The following is a 26537-nucleotide window of genomic DNA, read 5'->3' as shown; positions in this document are numbered from 1 at the left end:
CATCCCTGAAATTAAGGCCATCCATTCAGCTACCTATGCTCCCTTTAGCTAATTCTAAATTATTACTTTGTATCCGATAGTTACTTTACAATATTAGTTATCATTTGTACTTCCTGCCGAACTCTCAAAATTAAATGCACTACTTATTGTGGTAGCCTGACTCCCTTTTAGATAAGCCAATAGCTTTCCTCTGTGCCTCTCTTGGCATCCTACGAAGGGCCCATCGAAGCACTCACCACTGCCTCCTTCGGAGCAGCAACCCAATTGTCCCACCCTACTCTCTCGCCGACCTTCCCGGCCAGCACGCCCACTGGGAGCTAATCTTGCCAATCTCCTCCTCTCCCCCATCCCCCCACCACCCCAGCACTGACCCAGTAGACGCTGGCAGTAGGGCAGTCATCCCCCTCCAGAATATCCGTTCACTTGCATAAAAGGCCCTTGCGATCCATGAGCTTATCGTGGATGATGGCATCGACATCATGGCCCTGACGGAAACCTGGTTGAGAGGCGAATACACCTTACCTTTAAATGAAGCCTCCCCGCTTGGCTATACCTTCCACCCTTGCCCTGCTCAGACCGTGGTGGTGGTGGTGTGGCTCTCATCAGCAAATCACACTTTGGGCTGTCCCCCTACTCCTCCGGGACTTTTTCCTCCTTTGAGCATCTCACCTTATCCCACCCCTCTCACCTTTCATTTAAAATTCTCATTCTCTACTACCCACCCAACTATCATTAAAAAATGTATTACCGATATTTCTTCACTGCTTTCCTCCCGAAGAAACGAGAGCGAACGACTTCTCATCCTCAGTGATTTCAACCTCCATCTCAATTCATCATGCTCTCTCTCTCTTCTGAGTTCACTAGTCTCCTATCCTCCCTTAATCTCTCCCTCTATGTAAACTCCCCAACCCATATTCATGGCCACTCCCTCGACCTTGCCATCTCCCGTGGCCTCTCTACTCCCATTGTGTCAATCGCAGATAAGACCGTCTTTGATCACTTCCTCATATCGCTCTCCAAGCACATCCCCTTTCCAACCAGTCCCCCCACCCCACCCCCAACCCTACCTCCTTCTGTGTCCACCCCTGGAAAAAACTCTCTCCCAACTGCTCATCTGAACTCCCAACTGTCCAGTCCCTGGGCCTCGATTTACCATGACATTTCTGCAGCTGCCGAACTGTCAACCACACCCTCACCATGACCGTTTAATGCCCTAGTTCCTATTAAAACAATTACTCCCTCCCACCCTGGCCATTCCCCCTGGTACAGCCCTCTTCTTCACTCCTGTAAGTCCAAGGGACGCAGACTTCAACAGATATGCAGACAACTGGTTTAGCCATTCATTACCAGATCTGGCTAGACTACATCAAGCATTATTGGATCCTGCTTTCAGCTGCTTAAATTGCAAAGATAAACCCCAGCTTGTATTCTCCACTGCTAACCATCTTCTTAAACCCCGCTCCCCTATCTCCACCCTCACCTCCAATAATAAGTCCATCAGCATCACAATAATAAGTGTGAGGAGCTGATGGACTTCTTTGTCTCTAAGTTTGAGACTATCCTCTGCCTCTGCCCCTTCCTTTCCTTCCAGTAGCACACCGGGCCAAACTTCCTCTAAGGATCCCTCCTGCCCTAGCCCTGACCTCACATCTTTCTCCAGTTTCTCTCTGATCTCCTCTCATGACCTCTGCAAGCTCATCTTGTCCACAAGACCCACTTCCTTCTCCCTTGACCCTATTCCCACCAAAGTGATGACCATCCAACTTCCTTTTCTGGCTCCCATGTTAGCAGACATTGTTAACAGTTCTCCCTCCTCAGGAACTGTCCCCCTCAAACCCGCCGTCATCACCCCTCTCCTCAAAAAAAACAACCCTTGACCCCTCCATCCTTGCAAACAATTGCCCTATCTCCAACCTCCCTTTCCTCTGCAAAGTCCTTGAACGTGTTGCCGCCTCCCAAATCTGTGCCCATCTTTCCTTCACCTCCATGTATGAATGGTTCCATGGTCTCTAAAATGTTCTCTAAATTTTCAGACTGTCGTCAGTCATCCAGTTCTGGATGAGCAGAAATATTGGAAAGACCGAAGCCATTGTTTTCAGTGCCTCTCCACGAACTCCATTCCCTTGACACTGACTCCAAACCCTCTCCCAACTTCTGTCTTAGGCTGAACCACACTGTTCACAACCTTGATGTCGTCAGTGAGTTTTCGACCACATATCCGCAGCACAACAAAAAACAGCAATTTCCACCTCCGTAATATCGCCTGTCTCCGCCCTTGCCTCAGCTCATCCGCTGCTGAAACCCTCATCCATGCCTTTGTTACCTATAGACTTGACTATTCCAATGCACTCCTGGCTGGCCTCCCACATTCTACCCTACGTAAACTTTAAGTGATCCCAAACTCAGCTGCCCATGTTCTAACTTGCACCAAGTCCCGCTCACCCATCAGCCCTGTGTTTGCTGACCTACATTGGCTCCCGGATAAGCAACGCCTCGATTTCAAAACTCTGATCTTTGTTTTCAAAACCCTCCATGGCCTTGCTGCTCCCTGTCTCTGTAATCTCCTCCAGCCGCCCCCACCACCCCCCCCCAACCCGCCACCGCCCGAGATGTCTGTGCTCCCCTAATTCTGCCGCCTTGAGCATCCCTGATTATAATCGCTCAACCATTAGTGGCAGTGCCTTCTGTTACCTAGGCTCTAAGCTCTGGAATTCACTGCCTAAGCCTCCTGACTCTCTACCTCTCTCTCCTCCTTCAAGACACTCCATAAAACATACCCCTTTGACCAAGCTTTTGGTCACCTGTCCTAATTTCTCCTAATGTGGCTCGGTGTCAAATTCTTTTTCTCTTAATACTCGTGTGAAGCGCCTTGGGACGTTTCACTACGTTAAAGGTGCTATATAAATACAAGTTGTTGTTGTTGCATACAGATGTGTGTGCATGATATTAGGTTTGGGCAATTGTGTAGACCAGAGTGTAGTTACTGAGGTAACAAACTTCATTTTACACTGTTAAAAAAAAAATGCATTGGCAGACTATATTTTGACCATATATTTATAATAAATGATCATTTTCACTAGAAATAATAAGACCTATTGTGCCAATTGGGAGAAGGGGACTGTTATTTTTGATGACACCCTGGATTGGTCAATGGGAAATGCCATGACTGAATCATTAAGAAAGGACAACACATCGGAATGATGGTTAACAGCTCAGTGTCACAGGAACTATAATGTTATTTATTAATTTTTTGTAACAGAATTCTGAAATATCTCTGGCCATGATTATTGGAACAGATAACTGAAATATTAAAATATAAGTGGTATTTAAAGGTCACGATTTCTCTTCAGTAGCAAAACATTCCAATGCAGAAAGAAATATACTTTGGCAAATGTGAACTTCATGAAATCAGATGGGAAATGGTACTGAAGATTCTGGATAAAGCTTCCTGTATTGTTCATGTGTTGCTCGTGGCAATGGAACTTCTGTCTCTTACTGCATGGAATGTATGAACACAGAAGCAGCCCATTTGCTCCAGACATCATTTAGTGAATTTGGAACATGATTAATCTTTAGGGAGCTTGCATTGAATCAACAATAATTTTACACTTTGGGAATGAAGAACTGTAACAAAACCTTTACTTATTATCCTCAATGAATTGCACTGTTTTCATGAATGATCTAATGGAGAAACTAGAGATAGATATTGTTCATTGTTACGTGCATCAATCAACAGCAAGAGATTAAACAGTTATGTCATGTTTCAAGATTTTTTACTTTTTTTCTCTAGAAGAAATTTTGGGCTAATTTACTTTAAAATATTAGCCCTGAATTCACGGTTGGAGGGGTACCAGAAGAATACACCACCAAATTGAAAAAAAATCTGAATTTACCTGGTGTCTCGAGAGCTTCAGACTCTTGCAATCCAGGGCCTGCAAGCGTACGCTTGCATAAAGGCCCATGGATCCCATGGGCATAAGTGGTTCACAAGCATCCATGGGATCTTGTGGGTCAGGCCAACCAATCAAAAAGATTGATTCCATTTACTTACGGAATCCATATAAGCATATTAGAAATCCCCAAATAAATTACAATTCCGACCACTTAAATAAAAATAAATGATCACCTGTTCAAAATTAATTAAAAAAACCTTTAAGCATTTAAAATAAAAATGTAATATTTTGGCAAATGAATCTAAACATTTTAAAATGGGCCACCTAAACTAATTTTAAATTTACATGCATGTGTAAATCATTTTAAAAAATTGTATTTTAACATTTATTTTAACACTTACCCTGGGAAAAGGCAGCCTTGTGCCTGCTTTTACCAAGCGCAAGGGTTTTGTGGGTATTCACTGGGCAGTAGTTGGGCAAATAGCCTCACTCTGCACCAGCAAAAGTGAGGGCCCAACTTTGCCCAACCCTTTCTTTCAGTGCACTTACTTTAAGTGCGCTGACTTCGCACGCTGGAACGGGCAGCGAAAAAAAGGGGCCCCATCCTGGCCGCTCTGCCAAGCCCCCGGAGTCTCGGCGTAGCGTGCATTCTGAAGTGGGGAGTGGAGCAACAGGCCAGTGCCGAAAACAGTGCTGGCACCTGTGCGCATGCGCAGTGAAGTCTGTGCGCATGCTCCTGCCCTCCCAGCGTGTCCTGTGGGCTGTCAGCAGGACCCGATGCTCGCAGCCCCTATCCCCAGCCGAAGGGATGCCCCGATCTTCGCCGCACCCTATCCCGGCCGAGTGGCCTCCTGCACTGGCTGCCGGCCCGCTGACTTCCCGGGTGAGGTAGGACTTCGGTTTTATTTTTTATTTATTGGTTGTGCTTGAGAGTTTTGAGGGGGGGGGAGAAAGCGTGTTTGGGGTGGGGGGGCGGTGAAAGAGTGTTTTGGTGGGGGGGGGGGGAAGAGAGTGTTTTGGGGGAGCGGTGAAGAAAGAGTGTTTTGTATACCAGCATCTCTCTATCTGTGGCTACCCCCGCCCCCACCCTCCACCCCCGTGACATCGCGGCCATCAGCACGCATTCCTCCGGTAGGACTTACTTAATTTTTATTAGTATTTTAATTGTTTCAGCTTTTCCTTGCAATGTTTGGTGCTTGGTTGTTGAGGTCCTCTCCAGTTCCCTTCCCTCCCCTATCCCTGCCCTAATGTCTGCCGAACGTGCACTGCTTTTTCTTCACTGCCTGCAAGGTTTTTCAGAGCTGGCCACATACGCTGACCTAAGTCGATTTGGAGTAAGTTTTTGCTGGCCAAAGTAGCATAAATGGCCAAAACTGCCGTAAGTGTCTGAGAACAGCCCCTTTTGAAAAAAAAACCTAAAAAAAATCGTACCTAACTGACTTACTCTGGAGCAAATTTTTGGGGAAAATGGCATTTTTTAAACTTACACCAGAAAAAACAACTTACTCCAAAAAAATTGATGCAAGTCATGGCCAAAGTTGGGCCCTGAATTTGTAGTGGATGTGAAGGCTCTGTCCAAGTTCCAGGTTTTCGTGTGTGCACAGCGCATACAGGAATCGGGAACTTGCGGGCCATTCTGAAGGCTTCCGACAACATAAGTAATTTTAGGCCCATTGCTGTTAACTTAAATTTACCGTACAGTAGATTAAATCCACACAACGCACCAGCTATTTGGAAAGCATATTCAACCCAATAGGTGAGACTAGATGAAGTGGTTGAAAGAATTGTGGTTTTTGCATAGCATGGCTGTTTGAGACAATCAGATTCATTAGTACTTGCTATTGACTTTCAAACATGTAATGTTAGAATGGCCTCTTTCATTTGATTCCAGTGAGAGGTAGCTGTCAGGGATTCAGGAGGGTGGTCACAGTTTTTATTGATAACACATCTACCCAGTTTTTGACATGGAGCTGGGGGAGGGTGAGAGATCAAGTCTTTGCTTTCCGGTCCAGTTAAAAAGTGACACTTTGCAGAAGTTAGAAGTGGAAAACAGTCACAACTCGTTTACAGGGGCAGAGGGGCATAATTGATTATTTTTGATGTTGTGAGGAATCAAAGAGATTAGACTGAATTTCGCTGAAAATTGAATTCCATTCATTGAATATCACATTTTAAATAGAATAGTCTATTGGTTATACAATTGACCTTATTTTATTAGTGTTTATCAGTCAGTCACCCAGAAGATAGGAGAAACACATGGGGGCACATGCGAGATTATAGTATCCAGGACACATGAGTAGCTTCACTATTACAACCCCCAAGTCATGCTATCATATGACTAGATGCTGGGTGTAAAGGTAAACTCCAGATAATAGGGGATATGGGGTCCGCTTATAGGCTCCTAAATGCAAGAGAACATCAAGTGCAAAGTTGAAATTTGTAGAAGGTTCCATCAATGTGAACTGGCCTCTCTCTCTGGAAACTTGATCCCATGTATTTTTTGTTGATGTATAGGGTTCTAAATATGAAATAAATAAATGATGGCCAATTCAGAGAGATGAGCTTATGTTAATAGATTGTTTTGGCTTCTATGTAATGTCCTGCACTTAATATGAAACTGGGGAAAAGATTATATTGAATGTAAAACAATGAACATATCATGTAACCTGCTTACGAATACCATAATAAAAAGCATATCAAGCAGAATTACAATCAATCTTACTATTGTAAAACCATATGGTTGACAATGTAGCTCTTATCAGGGATTCATCTTCTTTACTGACTAGAAGGGATCTAAAAAAGGGAGTTTCTTTAAGATATAAAAATCATGAATGCTAAAAATCTAAACAAAAAACAGTAATGGTTGAAAATGCATAAAAAGGTCAGTTAGAATCAGAAAGGGGGGTTTAACAATATATGGATAAATGTAAGTTTTCTGTCTATAGAAACAGTGGCAGATGTACTTACTCTGTGGGTGCACAACTTACTTAGGGACATGCAGCTATTGCAAAATCATAATTTGGGCATATATAAAGGATGTAATACTAAAAGAGCATGATTACTTTTGTAGCTGGCATACCATTGAAGAACCAGACCAGGAACAATAGATGATAAATCTCCAACCACAATAAAATCAATTCAGTTGTTTTATTTTGTATTTGAAATAGCATCGCGATTGAGTTCCTTTCAAATCCGACTGAACACGTTTTGAGAGATCAAGTCCTAATATTATATGATGTTCTTTCTGCTAGCCATGTTCTAATTAGAAGCTACAAAGAGAATTTTGCTTCATATATAATATATATGAGTTCTGACGAAGCCTCATCGACCTGAAACATTAACTTTGTTTCTCTCTCTACAGATGCTGTCTGAACTGCTGAGTATTTCCAGCATTTTTCGTTTTTATTTCAGGTTCCAGCATCTGCAGTATTTTGCTTTTGAATTTTGCTTCATGTTCATTTGTGGGGATGCAAAAGTTTAAACGAGGCAGTGGTCTTTTATAGCTTTTGAAAAAGAAATAGAACTAATGTCTTCCAACAGCAATATGTCAATAAAGAAATGCCAGGGAGTAAACTATTAATTAGCCTATTAGCTAGGTACAATGTAGTGGAGAAACCATTGAAATGTTCAGTGTTACAAACTTGATGTACTGTCTGATGTCACCATGATAATGCACATTGGGAGAAGAGGATATAGAAGGGAAACCAGGTTTGGGCAGGCTTCCTCACAGAGATTGATTGAGAAGTTTGACTGGAATTGGAAAATCCATCTTACAATTATCAGGCAATGACATGTATGTGTATCGTTACGAAGTTCAGTGAAGTGTATCTCTGTGAAAGCAGGTTGCCTATTAGTAACTGAAGATGGTATTGTACATGAAACAGAAGTTTTATTGGATTCAAGTTTCCTTCACCAGCTGCATGCTAAGTACAGACTGTTGAAAGCCTGCCTAATTGTGTGTAATGTTGAGATTGCCTTCAACATGGCATGTGGCCGAGATGTACAGTGTGATAAGCTGTTTCCAGTGTCTCAATAAAGCTACCACTATTTCATCCATCTACGTTCAGCAGCCCCTCCAAATTTGGTAACCGAAAGGGAGTCAGAGTCAATCCAGGGACAGTCAGGCTTGAGACTCTGGAGACCCCATTACACATAGACTACGAATTCTGGGGAGACTTGATGGATGATGCTTTAAACAAATCATGATTAGTTTTATCAACTTTTTTTTCTTGCCACCTTTCTAATATTTGTTTAAACAGTGAGCACTAGTGTTATCATAAAAGGAACTGACATAACAGAGTTAGTGAATCCCTTGGTGTAAGGAAGGAGTAGAATTAATTTGTACAGTTGAAATCAGATAGACTACATTTCCTCGTTGACTATATCAAGTTAGATGACCTTAACTGGGGTGCCAGTGCAGCCTTTCTGCAATTATCTTCAATTACGGAGGGGGAATATAATAAGCCAGGCGTCTTCATTAAGAAGTTAACATTCACTCTATTAATTTTAGAAAATAGGTTTTGGCACCCAGTAGATGGCAATTAAAATGATGGCTTAATTTTTTTAAATTTTCTCTATCTGCCAGCAATGCCCACATCCCATGAATGATTTTTTTTTAAGTGGTTCGTGCAGTAGCCAGCAGTGGATTCAAAGTCAAGAAATCTAGAATTAGCCCTCCTTCACTTGCATGTCTCTTGCTATCTGCTTCACTTCTGTTTTCATCTCTTGCTCTCCACCCTCTTCCGTTTTACTCTCTTTCTTCACGTGCCTCTCATTCCCTCACTTCTGTTTCTCTTTGACTTATAATTTTCTGTTGCTTTCTCTCTCTTTTCTCTATTCCATTTTTGGAATCTTCTGTTTCAATTCTCTCTCATGTTTCCCTTATGCAAGAATTCTTTCCACATTTCTTACAGTGTTTGTGCTGCCAAGTTCGGAGGCTATGGGAGGCTATGGCAGATGGGGTATTGAGTTGAATAAACACATTGAGTGGGCCAGAGCACTGAGGCAATACAGAGAGCTGAAGCAGTACTGGGATTGGTCTTGGATTACATCCAATATCAGGAACTACTGTACCATTACAATACCATTTAGACATCTTAAAAATAAGTGCATCAATTCTGGTTTCTCCTAGTCCTATGCCGCACTACCAATGGAGCATGCCACACAATTTGAGAAACAGTGTCTTCATAGAACCATTTAAAGAGGAAGCTTATGTTCATTATACTCTTAACATTGACATTTGCACCTTCCGTACAACTTTCTTTGAATTAACAATCTAAAAACAGGATTCTAACCCCACTCCCCCACCTGCTAGAAGGGTAAATACACCAGTTGGCACAGAAGTACAGATCAGGAAGGTCACAGCTTCTATATGTAGTCTGGATTGAACTCAATGAAAACTTACTTCTATGTCAAGTGGCCTTAGATGAAAATGTGTGTGTGTGGATGCTGGGTAAGATGAAGGTTGATCTGAGTTTGACTCTATTGGATCCCATAGTGACTGGCCTTCCAATATTCACTGTTGACATTGACACTGAAAGAATGGCTACTTGGATGAGACAGTAGGAAGCCACGGATATCTGTAAACCACAACACGTGTCACTGCCCCCAGCAAATGAGAGGAAATAAACGAAAGAAAAATACACATATGTTTAATTTAGGCTCATGCTATGTTCTCTTTTACCGCCAGAAAACTTTGTTTCATTAAAACAATGGTGTTCGAGGCAGGCAACATGAAGGCTAAATAGTTAACTAAAATAACCTGTCATTTTTGCTATTTTGTTTCTTTTTGCCAGCAGGCAGTTTACCTTGTGATAGCATCGGAAATATGCAGCTCGTTCATCTGAAAACTTCTCCAGTCGCTTTGGGCCTTTGCTGGATGCCTTCTTTAGCACAAGCCAGCATCTCTGGTAAATCTACAATGCATACAAGTAAAAGAAAACATGTCAATTAAATGCTTTCTCTTGTGGCTTGTGATTTTGCTGTATTTATGAGAAAACAAAATAACCAGTAAATACGATACTGGGTTGCATTCACAGGACTATTGATTGTTGGAGGTGCTGTCTTTCAGGTGAGCCTGTTGCAGTATTCAAAAGAGAGCAGGGAATTCTTCCAATATCCTGGCCAACATTCAATTGCTGTTTGTGGAACCTTGCTGCGTGCAAATTCACTGCTGTATTTACCAACTAACAATAACTGCATTTCAAAAAGTAAAGCAGTTTGGGACTTGCTGAGAATGTGATAAAGTGTTATATAGATTCAAGTTCTTTCTTTTGACAATTCAATGTTATCTCCTTTTCTTGGCGAATAAAGTACATAATCATTCTGTTGCTGCTTGTATTGTACTTGCTTTCATTCCTGTGCCAGGGGATTGCTATAACATATGTGAAAGAGCAGAATTTGAGGTCTCAGTATTTGCCAATTTCCACAATCCACTAGCTGGGTGAGGGTGGCATTCTCTACCTTTTAGGGAATAATGAAGATTCCAATATAATTAATGGGCTGGAAATTGCGGTCGGAGGCTTCCCACGGGCAAATGCTCTGGACCGCAAGAAAAGTATGCACCTACCTGGTGCCTCTGTATCTTCAAAGACTCGCTTTCCTGGGCCTGCCGCCGTACACCTGCGTAAAGGCTCACATATCCCAGCAGTGCATGCAATTCACAAGTGTCCCTGGGATCACATGGGCCAGCCCAATCAATCACAAAGGTCGATTCCCATTATGCTTATTAGGAGTCCATTTACTTACGGAATCCCCATAAGCATAATTAGGAATCCCCTAAAAAATACATTTCACAGCACTTAAATAAAAATAAACTATCAGGTTTCAAATTAATTAAAATACAATTTAATTAACCATTTAAAACAAAATTGTAATGTTTTGAAAAATAAATTTAAACATTTTTTAAGGGGCCAAAAATAATCTAAACTAATTTTAATGGTTAAATCATTTAAACATTTTTATTTTAATAATGATTTAAACCCTTACGTTGCTAAAAGGCCTTATGCCTGCTTTTACCATGTGTAAGGGTCTCGTGGGCATTCGTTGGGTAGTAGTTGGGCTACCCTGCACCAGCGAACATCCATTTCCTGCAGACTCCTACGATCAGTCAAGCTGAAACTTGAAAGATTGCAAGATCCGAGTTTTCTCGCATATGCATCGCGTGCGGAAACCCGGAACTTGCGAGACACTTACAACAGCGTAAGCTGTGCGTACACGATCAAAGGCCATGGGAAATCCAGGCCATTATCTTCTGCTCTTACAACAGTTTCAAAGACTGAAGTAGATGATTGAGAGAATAATAGACACAATTACTGATGTTGAGTAATTACTACCATGAACTAATTTCCTCTTTAATATACTTCACACTACAAGTGTGGCAAAAGAATTAAGAGTATCTGCCAATTTATGACAAAGCGTGTTCACATTTGCTCTCTCCTATGTAATGTCCAGCCACTTTCCTTGTCTGTTCACTAATTTTAGAATTTTACAGGACGGATGAACCAAGATGAGCCTAATGGCTTTCCACATTCATTATTATCTTGTGATTTTATAAACTTCAATCACCCTATCTGCAAGATGGCAGCTCCAATCTTTTATCCATCATCCCAGGGTTTGTCATTCTTTATTGCCCTCACTCTCACAGTACAGAGGGTGGGGTTATTTTGGCACCCTTGAATATATTCTATTTCTATTTGATTGTTTTATATTGAAATGCTAACATTTACTAACCTTAAGGGAATCTCTATACATTTTCACACTCAAACTGATATCATGGGGCTAGAGTTTCCCTAACCTGTTTTTCTGGCGCCCTCACCTGAGGTGCGGCGCTTTTGTCTGCCTCCAATCACGCCGAAAAAAGATGTCCGTATTCTGGCCGCTTCCCAGCCTCTCATTGGTCATGGCCCAATGGATTGGGGTCGAAGCCAGTCTGTACATGCGCGCTAGAGTCTGCGCGCATGTGCAGTAGCTCCTGGCAGGCCGTTTCTGTAAACACGCGCAGGCTGTGTGGGAGGGGCCTGAAGCACGCCGTCCCTAGCCCTGACCGAATGGGCTCCCTCATCAGCGGCCCACTGCATTTCCTAAGGTAGGACTTCTATTTTTTATTTGTTATTTACTGATTGATTTTGGTGCATAGGTACAGGGTTCCTTCTATTTTTTTTATTTGTTATTTATTGATTGCTTATTACTTTGGTCTTGGTGCTTTAGGTGCAGGGTTCCTTCTATTTTATTTGTTAATTAATTGCATATTACTTTTTGTGCTTTGTTTGGTGCTTGTTAGTGCTTTAAATGTAGTTATTTTCACAGTTTCCTTAACTCTAGGCAAGGTTTTTCTGTGCGGACAGAAGTGGCAACATACGCTGGCCTAAGTTAGTTTGGAGCAACTATTTGCTGGCCAAATGCCTCAAACAGGTGCAAGTGGCTGGGAACGCCCCCTTTTTTGAAAAAAATACTGAACTAAAAAAAAACTAACTAACTCACTTACACTGGCGCAAATTAAATGGCCAAAATTGCAACTAAAAAGATAGTCCAGAAAAATCAAGTTGCTCCAAAAAAAAAAAGGAGCAACTCCTGGGGAAACTTAGGCCCATTGTCTCTTCCTTCTATCAAAACAAATATTTGCAGTTATTTTTAAAATGGCTCCCTTAACATTTTTCATTTATATGAATGGGGAAGCATTCCTTTTTGAGTTAACTTTCTAAATATTTATATAATTTTTTAGTAATGAATAGCATTATTAATAATTGTAAAACATATCTGTATACCTTTATAGCAATACAGAATCTCTTTACATTCTGAAACTATTATCTTTCTATTATTATACCGAGACACAAAAATCTTTTAACGTGTCTCTATAAATCTCTCTAGAATTGGTTTTATGTCCACTTCTCTATTGGTTGCTGATCTGTCAGATGGTAAAAGTGATATACTTGGGTCAGATTCTCGGTTTGCAAGATGATTCAAGAGTCCATTGCTTTTTCAATGTTCCACTGATCAGTTCTAAGCAGTGTACCTTCTTCTGTTTGTACCAAGTGTGACCTTGGATATACTTGCTTCTTGATTGTCCCTTTCTAAGTCAATGTACTTGCAGTGCAATTTTTAAAAGCGCATTTTATCACTTAATATCAATGCTGGAAGACTATGGGGTAAATTTTCAACTTTAGCAAATGGAAAATCATAGGGTGGTGCCTGAATTCTTGATATGCACTTTCAGCCTGTGAAACCCTGCACTGGGAGTGCTGGATAATTTATCCTACATGCACTTTTTCTTGTGTTCTTGCTGCTCTTCAGTGCATTACCATTGCTGAGTTACCAGCGTTCAGCAATTCATCCCATGAGCATTTGCACTGATGATAGCCGGCTCTCTAATATTCTAGCAGTAAACTAGCAGACACTCTCGTACATTATTCCCACTGCCGCATGACTTCTTTATGGGCTGCATTGACCTCTCCTCAAGTCCATTTCACTGAGTAATTCAGAGTTGAAGGTGTGTGAATGCAATCCCGTTCTTTGGCAAATTGTCTGAACTCAATACTTGCAGATAATGGTTCATTGTCACTAAAGACCTCATTAGGTGTTTGATGTCTGGAGAATATAGTTTTCATGCAGTTTATCACTTTTTACCAGTAGCATTATGTATTGTGCAATCTTTGGGTAAATTGAGCATTGATCAAAACTGTCAAAAAAAACTTTCCCTGCTACTTAAGCAAACTAGTATCCACTTTCTGCTTTAATTGATGTATTGTGAGATATTTCACCAGTTCTACATGTGAGGTTTGGCTTATAGTTTAAGCAGGATAAGCAAATTACTATCAAATAATCAATGTCCTCATTTATTCTGAACCTCATACACATTTTTTAAATTCTCAATCCTAATGCGATGGTTCTGTCTCAATTCAAATTATATGTCTCTAATACTTGCTCACAGGATGTGGTTGACCACTTTAACCTGGGTTACTGTATGTTGGGACAGAATCTTCAGTCGCTTATGTCTCTCTTTCAAATATGTTAAAGAAGATGCATGTCACTGTGCAAATTAACACTTCAAAGGCACTCTGGTGCAGTACTGAGGGGGTGCTGCACTGTTGGAGTTACTGTCTTTCAGATAAGACATTAAATTGATGTCCTGTCTGCTCTCTCAGGTGGATTTAAAAAATCCTCCAGCACTATTTTGAAGAAGAGCAGGGGAATTATCCACAGTGTCTTAGCCAATATTTATCCCTCATTCAACATGTAAAAAACAGATCATCTGGTTATTATCACATGTGGGAGCTTGCTGTGGGCAAATTGGCTGCTGTGTTTCCGACATTACAAGTGACAACACTTCAAAAAGTACTTCATTGGCTGTAAAGCGCTTTGGAAATGTCCGGTGGTCATGAAAGGTGCTATATAAATGCAAGACTTTCTTTCTTTCTTTCTATGTGTATGCTTTTAATTTCAAAACGAACAGAAACTACTTGGTATAGATGGTTTGATTTGTCCTGGAAACAATCACTAAAGGTTGGGCTTGAATATGGTATTGAAGCAGAGGGAACTCACCAACCTAAGTTGATAAGCTTTGTCTACCAAGGAGGATGCAAGAACATAATATAACATAAGAAATAGGATCAGGAGTAGACCATGTGGCCCCTCGAGCCTGCTCTGCCATTCAACAAGACCATGGCTGATCTTCAACCTCAGCTCCACTTTTATGCCCTGCGCCCCCATATCCCTCGATTTCCTAACATACTTTGACTATCTATATTTTAAATTCCAATGGGAATGAGGTACAGAACAGAGTTCTTTGAGGAGGTGATGGATATGGTAATGGGGGAAATGCAATGCGCATGGTGTACATGGACTCTCAGAAAGCCTTCGACAAGGTACTATACAGGAGACTACTGGAGAAAATTGGGTATGGAATTAGGGAAAGGTTAGCAAAATTAAATTAAAATCTGATTCGAAGGGAGGAAACAGCGAGTAGGAGGCAAGGAGAGTTTCTCAGAGTAATTGGCACTGGGTAGCAATAATCTACAGGGCTGTTCTGTGACTATTTCTGTTCATTATGATATATAAATGATTTGGATATAGGACGAGAGAGAATTCTGTACAAATTTGCACAATAGTAGTAAAATAGGAGACAATAAATAATTCTGAGGAGCAAAGAAAGTTGCAAAGGGATAGTAATAAAATGATGGACGGGCAGATTCAATTCAATGTCAATAAATGTGAGGTGGTGCATTTTGGTAAAAAAAGTAAAATCCATAATTATAATTTGAATGGTGATGGATGATGTGGAAAAGCTAAGAGATTTATGGGTTTAGGTTCACAAGACATTAAAAGGTACACCTCAAGTGGATAAGCCCAAAAATAAGCTACAAGAGTATTGGGTTATATGGCAAGAAGTATAGAGTAGTAAAGTCAAGATGTAATGGTGAACCTATATAAAACCTTAGTAGGACCACAGTTAGAGTACCATGCACAGTTTTGGGCTCCAGTCTAGAGCAAGCATGTTGAGGCAACAGAGAAGGTACAGCACAGATTCACTCAGATACTAATACAACAGTAGAATACTGCAGATGCTGGAAATCTGAAATAAAAACAAAAAATGCTGGAAATACTCAGCGGGTCAAGCAGCATCTGTGGCGAGAGAAACAGAGTTAATGTTAACTCTGTTTCTCTCTCCACAGATGCTGTCTGACCTGCTGAGTATTTCCAGCATTTTCTGTTTTTATTTCATTAGGATGCTTTTTGGTATGAGGAAATACATTTTTGAAGAAAGACTTCAAAATTTGGGCTTTATTTTTTAAGAACAGAGGAGATTAAGAACTGATTTAATAGATGTGTTTCAAAGTATAAAGTATTGGACAGAGTAGAGAGAATTTTCTTACATGCAAGAGATTTAGGACAGAGAACAGGATAACCCTTTTTTTTTTATATACAGAGACTGTGAAATGGTCTGTCGGTGTTAGTAATTGAAGTAGAGTCCACGCTAAGGTTTCAGAATATGTTAGATAGAAGTTTGAAGGAAAGGAGGATAAACTGATGTGGAAAGAGGGTGGGCACATGGGAATAGGACCACAACTTGAGTGGAGGATAAATACTGATACAGACTGGTTGGGCTGAGCGGCCTGTTTCTGTATTATAATTTCTATGTAATTCTATGATCTGCCTTTTGCATAGTCCTTCTGAGCCCTTCAAGATAGAGGCTGGAGACTGTTGTGGTTGTCCGAACCTTATGTTAAGTTATGGTATAAATTCCAAGTTTAGCATTACAAATATAATTAACATGCTTCTACCAGAGACCCTAAGTGTCATGTCTCAGTATTTTTCAGGGATTAGAAATTTTGCAAGAAGTGAACAGTTATATTTGGCCCAAATTTGGTTAGGAGTTAGCTGCTCTGTTTTTTTTTGGAGCAACTTGATTTTTCTGGAGTATCTTAAAAATCCCCATTTTGGACATTCAATTTGCACCAGCGTAAATGAGTTAGTTCGGATTTTTTTAGTTTAGTTTTGTTTTGTTCAAAAGGGGGCGTTACCAGCCACCTACGCCCATTTTGGCCATTTAAGCCACTTTGCACAGCTAATAGTTGCTCCAAACTAACATAGGCCAGCGTATGTGACCACTTGTGGCCGCACAGAAAACCCTTGCGGAGAGTTAAGAAATCAGCGCAGGTAGGTACATCGGAGGCCAGCAGAACTTAATGACTTGACTAAAGAATGTGAATAGGATCAAACAGCTATACAGGGTTGACAAACTTCGCAAAGTTAATTTACTATACAACAGAAGCATTCGTGGAAGCTTAAACTACAAAAATAAAAGGTAAAGAGACCAAAAATATTTACATAACTTTTTCAAAATATCCAAATATAAAATAGAAGTACCTCTTGCTCATAATTCTTATGTAGGAAAGTATTTTCATCAACAGGGTGAAGGAAAGTCTTGAGCAAGCTCATTAAAATTACTGGCTACACAGTTATCACCCTGCCCCCCCCCATCAAAACTCCCCCCCCCCCATCAAAATGCCCCCCCCATCAAAACTCCCCCACCCCCCACCAAAACACCGCCCCCCAATCAAAACTCTATCCCCCGCCCCCCCATCAAAACTCTCCTCTTTCCCACCCCCCGCCGCCATCCAAACTCTCCAACTCTCCTCACTAAACAAAACACAACCATCAATAATTAATAAAAAATAAAACTTAAGTCCTACCTCGGCCTGGGAAGTGAGCGGATCGGCCGGTGAGGGAGGCCACTTGGCTGGGGATATGTGCGGGGCTCTGTCTATGGCGTGCAGCAGCCCAGCGCGCATCGTGAGGCCACTTGGCCTGGGACATCGGGTCCCACGCTGCAGAGGAGCTACTGCGCATTGGTTGAAACCTCCAGTGCACATGCATTGAGCTGCCGGCATTCTTAAGCGCAGGGCCCTAACTCCACCCCCAATTGAATTGCTACGCCGCGCAAAGCCATGGGAGAGGCCACAGAGCGGCCAGAATCTGGGGACAACTTTTTACCGCCGCTTTTTTTCCTAGGAAGTTGGTGCATCTCACGTGAGTGCGCCGAAAAAACGGGTGGGCCAAATTTGGGCCCATTGATTCTATGTTACTATTTAACCTTTGTTTTTCATAAACCTGACTTGTAGTTTATAGCTACAAGTATTTAGGTTTTTTCTATCCAAAGATGATGAGAATATATAAAAGTTTGTATCAATTCACCATTTATTGCAGCATCACGGGCTTCTGATCAACCCTTCAGCAATGCTACATGGCAGAAACTGTGAATATACATTTCATAGGAATATAAGAACATAAGAAACAGGAGCAGGAGTAGGCCATATGGCCCCTCGAGATTTAATACGATCATGTCTGATCTGATCATGGATTCAGGTCCACTTCCCTCCCTCTCCCCATAATTCCTTATTCCCTTATTGGTTAAAAAACTGTCTATTTCGATCTTAAATTTATTCAATAACCCAGCTTCCACAGCTCTCTGTGGCAGCGAATTCCACAGATTTACAACCCACAGAGAAGAAATTCCTCCTCATTTCAGTTTTAAATGGGCCCTAGTTCTAGTCTCCCCTATCAGTGGAAATATCCTCTCTGCATCTATCTTGTCAAGCCCCCTCATAATCTTATAAGTTTTGATAAGATCACCTCTCACTCTTCTGAATTCCAATGTGTATAGGCCCAACCTACTCAACCTTTCCTCATAAGTCAACCCTCTCATCTCCGGAATCAACCTAGTGAACCCTCTCTGAACTGCCTCACTTCAATGTGTCGGGAGCCAAGGCTCACTTACGGGAATTTTTTCTCACACTATCCACAAGATTAATATCAGGGATAAAGACTAAAAATGAACCTTTTCCTCTGAATCTTGTCTTTCCGTAAGCTTCTCAATCTTGCTCCTGGCTCTTTTTGTGCACCTTTCTGTCACTGTAAACTCCTTTTGAACATCTGGTGAGCAATCTTGTTTTATTTGTGGCCGGGCCATCCGTGTATTATTGCTTCTCTTGGGATCTAAAGGTATCATCTATTTTTGTCTCATTTCTGATTAAACTGAGCTTATTGTTGGGTATTAGCATGGCCACAGTAACCCAGGCAATATAAGCTTAAATATATTGTCCTTTTCTTTCTGGTCCTACTCTGACTAGTGCATCAACACTGCATGCAAGCTTGTCAGAGCATAGGACAGCTTCAGATTCGACCTCTGTAGCCTGACGGACAATAATACAATTATTTCACAAATACAGCAATTAAGGACTTGTATCCATTTCAACATCAATGGTACAGGCGAACATAACTAATGGAATATTTCACAAGCAAATACAACACGTAACCAGTCCTATTGAATTTGTCCAAGTTCGGTCAATGTATTTAATGCATATAGATGGAATGCTACCAATCATTGTACTTCTCCAAGTGCACAGGCCCCTAATCCGACCCGTTATGTATCAGTTACAATCTTTATTGGTCTTTCAGGATCACAGAGCTCTGATACCCTTATATTTTTGCATACTTCTTCCCTTTTGTGATTCTAACTACCTTCGTTAGTCTTTTTTAACAGTTTTTTGTTTAAAATGTGATCCAGCTGATTGATCATACAGGAGGTCTTGAAGGCCTTTTTTTGCACAGTGGAAATGGTCTGCATTCAATAAGTCATATTCAATAGTGATGATGTCACCAACATATTTCAGCTCAGTGACACCAAATACATATCTGTATTTATTAAGTTTCAGTTTGACTCCTTTGGAAATTTCTACAATTCCCCTTTGGTCAAACCCCCACATTATTAGGTTACCTATTCATTTAATGATGTCAGTATGCTCATATATGATGTGGATTGTTGTGTGATTTATTTCTAGAGTAGAAACAGTGCCATGGTAAAGCTGTAAGGAATTTGTACTTCCCGTATTAAATGTATAACTTGCTTCATTAGGTTTCAGTGATCAGATATGCGAGGTTCCTTCTAACATACTAAAATAACTTTCAAATGATTGAAATGTTCCCTTTTAATTGTTCCCTTAATCTTCAGATCTAAGTAAATTCCCAAATTACTAATCTTTGTGAATAATTATTATTCCTTTTGTGACTAATCAGTTCACCTATTCCATTGGTTCATCTTGTTTATGACTTGTCAATCCTCCATTCTATAATGCTCCATTTCTAATTTTGCTCATTATTCAAATATGGATTAATGGAGTATCTTGTCTATTACTCCTGATCTGCTGTTTCCCCTGCCAACCAACCCTTGAAATAGATCGTATTATTCTCGCCTGTGTTCTGTTCCTCATGTCGCTTTAAGCCTTTATAGTAGGGATCCTTTTTATAAGACCCAACATTGACTAGATATCTTTTGGCGTACTACAAATAACAACTTGTATTTGCATTGTTAAAAGTGGTGCTAGCGGCCTATCTTTCTTTGACTGGTGTGTCTGCTGCTGAGTATCCAATCATTTTACCTTAGCCATCGACAATTTTGGTCTATTCTGAAAACTCTTGTAATCTTGCATGGATACAAAATTCAATGTATTCTAGTATCCAACTATTTTTTTCATTCTGAATTGCGGTACAAAATCTTTCTTGTATGTCTGACTTGTACCTGCCATATCGATACAAAATTGCACAAGTGATTTTTCTTCCATGGCATAAATTGGCTTTGTCTGTTTTGCCATTTCCAACATTTTATATCTTGGTTATTTATACAATATCGAAGTATGTTTACAACAAGATTAGGCGGCATTTGGATCTATGCTGTATTCCACCTTATTCATGCAATTTTCTCTTTTTTCTTAGCTTTGACAGATATCATTGCACATTTCCCATTTAATTATTTCCCTTTTCTAAAAACTGCATGATTGGTTTTGTTTTTCTCACTGCACAGTTCTTTGCTTGCTCTTTTATAGATTCTGCTGCTTTACTTCTCTGTACTGTTTTGTCTAAGGTTGCATCTTGAGTATGTATTGGCACATGTGGTGGAGCCTGGTCTCCAGTTGTCTTGGATCACCTTGCCACTGGACCAAGACCTTGCTCCGCCAAGCTCATGTGGTGGCTGGTGTGCAATGGCCACTCCAAATTAAAAGAATTCACGCACAGGCATCTTCCACCATTTAAAATGAGTTCATCAGCACCTGAGTGCTCATTTTTAGTGTGGAATCAAGTCATTCTCGACCCCAAGGGACTGCCTATGATGATGATGCATCTTGCTCCTTCAGTATCCTTTTTCTCAGAAAATGGTCTATCCCACAAGTGGTTCTATCCTTTATTAGTGATTCTGACATCTAAAGTTCACAGGTCTTACTGTGAATTCTTAATTCAATTACAAATTATTCAAGTTACTTCACATTTGACACAATTGTGCATTTAATCGGCTCAATTTTCCCCAAAGCATTTTTTTGGCGTACTTGAAGAGTTCCGCCCGATTTTTTTGGCATGGCCCAACCCGACCTTTAGTTTTGGGGGTGGAGCCTTGCTCTGCGCCAAAAAGATTGGGTTGCCATGGTAACCAGAGACACAATGCGAGCTGAAGCATACAGGCAGCTCCCAACACATTAAAAGAATTAAAAAAACACATGGCAGCAACTTACCTCCAACCCCACCCAAAGGGCTTGCCAGTCTGGTCCCATTCTCGGTCCACAGATTGTTTTGATGTATAGTCTCTCTCTCTCTCTCTGTGAGAACTGGGGACCGGGAATGGGACCGGACAGCCTTTCTGTGTGTGTGAATCAGGGACCGAGAATAACACCGGACAGATTTCGGGCGGGGTTGGAGATAAGTTGCTGTTATGTGCTTTTCAATTCTTTTAGTGTGTCCGGGCAGCTGCTGTGCCGATTTGTTTACCTGCGCCAATTTCCTTAACTCTCGGGAAGGTTTTTCAGCAGAGGCCACATACGCTGGCCTAAGCAGAACTGGAGTAACTCTCAGCTGGCCAAATCTCCCTAATTGGTGTAGGTGGCTGGTTATGCCCCCTTTGGCTGAAAAAAAAAACTGACCTAAAAAATCGTAACTGAGTTATACTGGTGCAAATTGATTGGGGAAACTGTGGTTTTTCAACTTAGGCCAAAAAGAGCAACCTGCTCAAAAAAACGGTGCAGATCACTGGGGAAAATTGAGCCCTCAATGTCACATTTTGGATTGGATTCCTGTATCTCTAAATGATTTTCATTGTTACATCTAGTACTGGATTCTCTGCTCCTTCAAATTGAAGTTATAAATTATGAATCTTTTCCCCCAATAACAGGTAGAAAAATAGATACTTTCATTTTCTTGCTTTTTCATCTGCTCCAAAACCTGCCAATTGCATTTCAAATCGTTAATAAAAACTTTTTCAATTTTCTGAAATATTCCAGCCGGCTAAAGGCTAAATGGCATTTGCAATTTATCCATTTTAATATCTCCTTTACTTTACTCCACAGGGTCTCCTGTAACTTAATGTGCTTCTTGACTGTCATTTTTTCTTTCCATCAGCACTTCGGACATGGGCCCCGATTTTAACTCCAGGTGAATTCAGGCCAGAATTAAAATTGCAGTCACAATGTCATTGGGCCGCAACATGCATATACAAAGAAGGACTCTGTTGGCTCCTGCTGCGTGTCCTTGCTGCCTGTTCAGGGAACTCAGGGAAGATGGATCACGGTCTTTCAAACCCCTACAAGGGGCATCATTGGAGTGGATGGTTTCCAGAAGTCACGACACTATTCACTTCATATCCAATAAACCTGTTAACAATCCTTACACAGTGCCTGCCCCATCTATGGTGGGGTGGGGAAGGAGGAGGATGCACTTGCGCTGGGGAAAGGCACTTCGGCTGGGGAGGGATGTACTTGGACTGGGGTAAGGCACTTTGGCTGGTCCTTGCTGTCTTCTAGGGAGCTGTGTCCTCTGTCACTTCAGGAAGTCAAAGTGGATCGAGTTACAATTTGCAAAGTCAGCGAGATCTTGGGATGGGTGGTTCCAGTTACACATTCCTGTGAAACTTCAAGGTGTGGCTTATCCAAGGGGACCAATCATAGAAAAGGATGGAGCATGTTGGCCATTTTTGCAGTACAAATAAGCACATCCAAAGTTTATCCTATTCAATCTCTATCACTTTTGAGAAGGCAGTCGGAGCTTCAGTGTAATGCCCAAAAGATGGTATTCATCCTGGACATAATGGCCAGGGTATGTTTTCTTGTTTACCTACCATTTATTTAATGGGCAGGAAAAGCGTGGGCTAGAAGCAAAGACTCTGGCTAATGTTGTTTACTTGCAGACAGACTCTTAATAAGGCTAAAATAATGACCTGTGTGAATGTTGTTGCACAAAACATGGGTTCCAAAGGTTACACTGACAGCAATTGCAATCGCAGTTCAACTGAAATTTAACGAAACAAATTGAAAAGAGTGATTTTAAGACTGTAATTTTCAGATCTGGGTTTAGAAAAGGATCCTGTTTACCAATGATTATTAAGAATGTATCAGGCTATTTTATTCTGGAAATAGCAATCTCAAGCTGATTAAACTATTTAGCTCTGCTTCATTCTTTCATAAACTCTTTGAACCATATGGTGCATCATTCTGTCATTTACTTTGGTACAAAAGTGCTAATATAGCCCTCAAATGGTAATTGACTAATAATTACATGTAGTTTAAAAGCAAACAATTGTGGCTTTATAACACTGCACCTGGAATTGATAAACATAGACATAATAAGGAGATAGTTTAATTCATTTTCAGTCTTGTTTAAAGTGTAAACCTGTGAAATTATAGAGCAGCCATGAAATGCAGAAAATGGATAATTCCTACTCCTCAGTCACCCACCACATATTCGGCTTATGCCATGAAAGTGTTATGAAAACAGAAGGTACTAAAGTCATTTCAGTATTTTCTTGTTTCTTTGGATGTTTCACTTACTACAGCAGTGCCGTGGATTGCAGCACCACTGGCCCAAACATCACTAGTATGGACAGATCAATAATCCAAACAAGTGTAATGCTTTTAGAAAGAGGACTACTATTGCAATCGTTTCTCCATTTTTTGTTTAGTTTACTTTGTAGACTATAGAAGAAGTACATTATCCAGGAATATTAACCTTCATTTATAAACTGCCTTTCATTATTAGAAATTACACATACCATATTGGTATAATGAATGTGTTAATGGCTACAATTTAATTTCATACAAGTGCACCTAATGTATTTGAATGCTAATATCATGCAATGCAATTTTAACCCACAAGGGCTAGTGCATTTAGTTAAAGACGAGCAACATTGGGAGTATGACTGGTCTGATGGTTGATATACCGGAAGAAATCTCCAAGTTTGAAACTTGCACTTAAAACTTAAATCACGCTGAAGATGAGATAATGGATGATTTTTTTTTAACATTTAATCTACTTCTACAGAGGGAGGTATCAAACCTAATTTCTTAGATGGTATTGGCGGAGATTCATCTTCGCAATAACGGCTGTACCAGCAGACCCCCAGTGGCATCATAATCCTTATACTGCAAGGTTCTTCTGAAGCCTCCTAATCACAACACTTCACATTTACATTGGATTCCGTGAAAGAACACACATCAGGGTAATCTTGTTGGGTTGCATTGCTTGTTTGGTTGCATATGCCCAGATGCCACCAACCATTTGTGCAGTGGCTAGCAAACCCACTTGGAAATAGCTGTGGTGACCTGCTTTCTCAGAGTCTGAGCTCGGACATTTTCTGCAAGGTGACCAACAGAGCTTGTTCATGTGCAGGGACAATAATGGTCAGCTTAACAGGAATGTTGGTCAGCTGTAGCCCAAAACCTGACTGTACCTTCTTGCAAGCATGCTGTAGTCCTGACCTATTGGATGGTGCTGCAGAGTGGCACAAAGGAAAACCCTCTGTGCAAGTATCTGATGCAGCACCACCTCGATTTCAGCAACCATCAACCAGTAAGCCAAGCTCTGGGCTATACTATCACTTGTCTGCAGACTCATTCCTGCATTTGCAGTCCCCATTCCCTTCATCCTGGCCAGTCACGACTTAATCCCATGTGACTTCAGCCTTCGCAAAGGGTGTTGATGAGTTGAGATGCTTTTTATTGCCCTCTAGAAGTGTGTACATTTTTGTCTTCCTCCTTTTGACACTCCCCTTTAATTGTCCTTATTCTTTAAATTTGATTTGCTTGCAATTTCATAGAAACATAGAAAATAGGTGTAGGAGTAGGCCATTCGGCCCTTCGAGCCTGCACTGCCATTCAATAAGATCATGGCTGATCCTTCCCTCAGTACCGCTTTCCTGCTTTCTCTCCATATCCCTTGATCCCCTTAGCCATAAGGGCCATATCTAACTCCCTCTTGAATATATCCAATGAACTGGCATCAACAACTCTCTGCGGCAGGGAATTCCACAGGTTAACAACTCTCTGAGTGAAGAAGTTTCTCCTTATCTCAGGATAAGGGGCAGGCCATTTAGGACTAAGACTGTGTTCCCTGGTTCTGGACTTCCCCAACATCGGGAACATTCTTCCCGCATCTAACCTGTCCAGTCCCATCAGAATCTTATAAGTTCCTATGAGATCCCCTCTCATACTTCTAAATTCCAGTGTATAAAGGCCCAGTTGATCCAGTCTCTCCTCATATGTCAGTCCAGCCATCCCTGGAATTCCCTGCCTTCTGCAAGCAGCAGATCTTGTAGGAGTCTAGAACCAACAGTGTTTGCACCTGGAATTGTGAATGATTATGCAAATAAAGTTGGACAGCAAAATTAGTGCTGTTAACACAAAATAGTATAACACTGCATATTCCTACTCTTAGGGAATGCACGGTACTCCACAAAAACTGCCGTGAACCTAAGATATACATCTAGAGTAATAACCCAACAATAGAGCAATAGCAACCAGATCAATTTTACTCCCAGTCTGGTGCAAAGTTCATTGGCAGGAAAGCAACATGTTATCCAGGTTACTATCTCAGTGCAGGGGTGTGCAAAACAGAGGAGAATATGACTTGCAACTGAGGCTGTTCAGTCTATTGGATATAAAGTCACAGAGAGCACAGAACATCACAGTTTAATAAACCAGTTCTCTGGATCTAGTTCTGGATAATTATTTTACTTTTAATAATATAAAAATAATTGTGAGATTGGATTCTTTTACAGTCATATATGGCATAAAAAATTGGGGGATATTAGAAATAGGCCTTTCAGGGGTGATGAGGAAACACTTTCACATAAAGGGTCGTGGAAGTCAGGAATTAAATCCCCCAAAAGGCTGTGGATGCTCGGTTAATTTAAATTTTCAAGATTGCTGTAGATTGATTATTAGGCAAGGGTATATATCGAAGGCAGGTAAATGGAGTTGAGGTACCGGTCAGACATGATCTAACTGAATGGCGGAACAGGCTCGAGGGACTGAATGATCTACTACTGTACCTATAGTGTTCTTGTCCATAAGGCCTGCTCCCTCGACAGAAATTGTGTAATTTGCTCTACTGTAGTTACTACCCAATTTATTCAGTCGCATATGGGAGATGATTAACTATTGATGTCTGTTCAAGGAGATAATGCTCTTCTTGGATACTTACCAATGTGATAAAAGCAAAAATCCAGAATATTGATCCAACTTTATAACCTATAATCACAGCAATAACTAATTCCATCCAATAGCAACAGCAGGATATAAACCATCATGTTCCATAAATCATTTGATCACTTGTGTCTATTTTTCTCCCTGTAACATTGAATGAAATTTATCTAGCTTTTTTTTTACAAAAGACGCTAAATTAAAGTAATATTGAAATCTAGTGAGCTTTCGCCACATATTCACTACTCTTGCTGCAGTAATTGTGCAGTCATACAACATTATCAACAGGTACAGAACTCTAGCCCATGGACACGCAACAATTTTCTTTTACACATAGAGGTACATTTTGAAGTAATTGATAAGTTGTTCATAATGCTGAATGTTGGAAAAGGAGATATGGGCTGGGAACTGCCTCAGAGTTGTTTCCACCGCACTTCTGACAAAGTTATGGCAGCGGAGTAGGAGCAGTGCACGGAAATTCCCGGCCAGCATTTACCATATCTGCATCACTTAATATCATACATTCTTCATTAATATCATCTTTGCTTCATGTTCTTTTGTAGAATCATAGAATGATGCAGCTTAGAAGGAAGCTATTCGGTCTATTGTGCCTGTGATGGCTCTTTGAAAG

General features: G+C 40.8%; 1 protein-coding gene across 2 annotated transcripts in view; it reads right to left on the bottom strand.

The window, feature by feature from the left end:
• The window catches only part of LOC139277017 (docking protein 5-like), a 474689-nt gene that overhangs the window by 242546 nt on the left and 205606 nt on the right, over positions 1-26537 (bottom strand). The window contains exon 2 of one of the 2 annotated variants that reach the window (XM_070895017.1): positions 9701-9808. The exons of the other annotated variant lie outside the window; for it this stretch is intronic. Within the exon in view, the coding sequence (XP_070751118.1) occupies positions 9701-9808 (108 nt within the window). The remainder of the gene's footprint in view (positions 1-9700; positions 9809-26537) is intronic. 2 annotated transcript variants of the gene reach the window in all.

This window comes from Pristiophorus japonicus, chromosome 12 (assembly GCF_044704955.1).
Source record: "Pristiophorus japonicus isolate sPriJap1 chromosome 12, sPriJap1.hap1, whole genome shotgun sequence".
Classification (NCBI taxonomy): domain Eukaryota; kingdom Metazoa; phylum Chordata; class Chondrichthyes; family Pristiophoridae; genus Pristiophorus; species Pristiophorus japonicus.
Note: the sequence above shows the minus strand (reverse complement) of the source record. Positions and strands in the feature narration are given on the sequence as shown.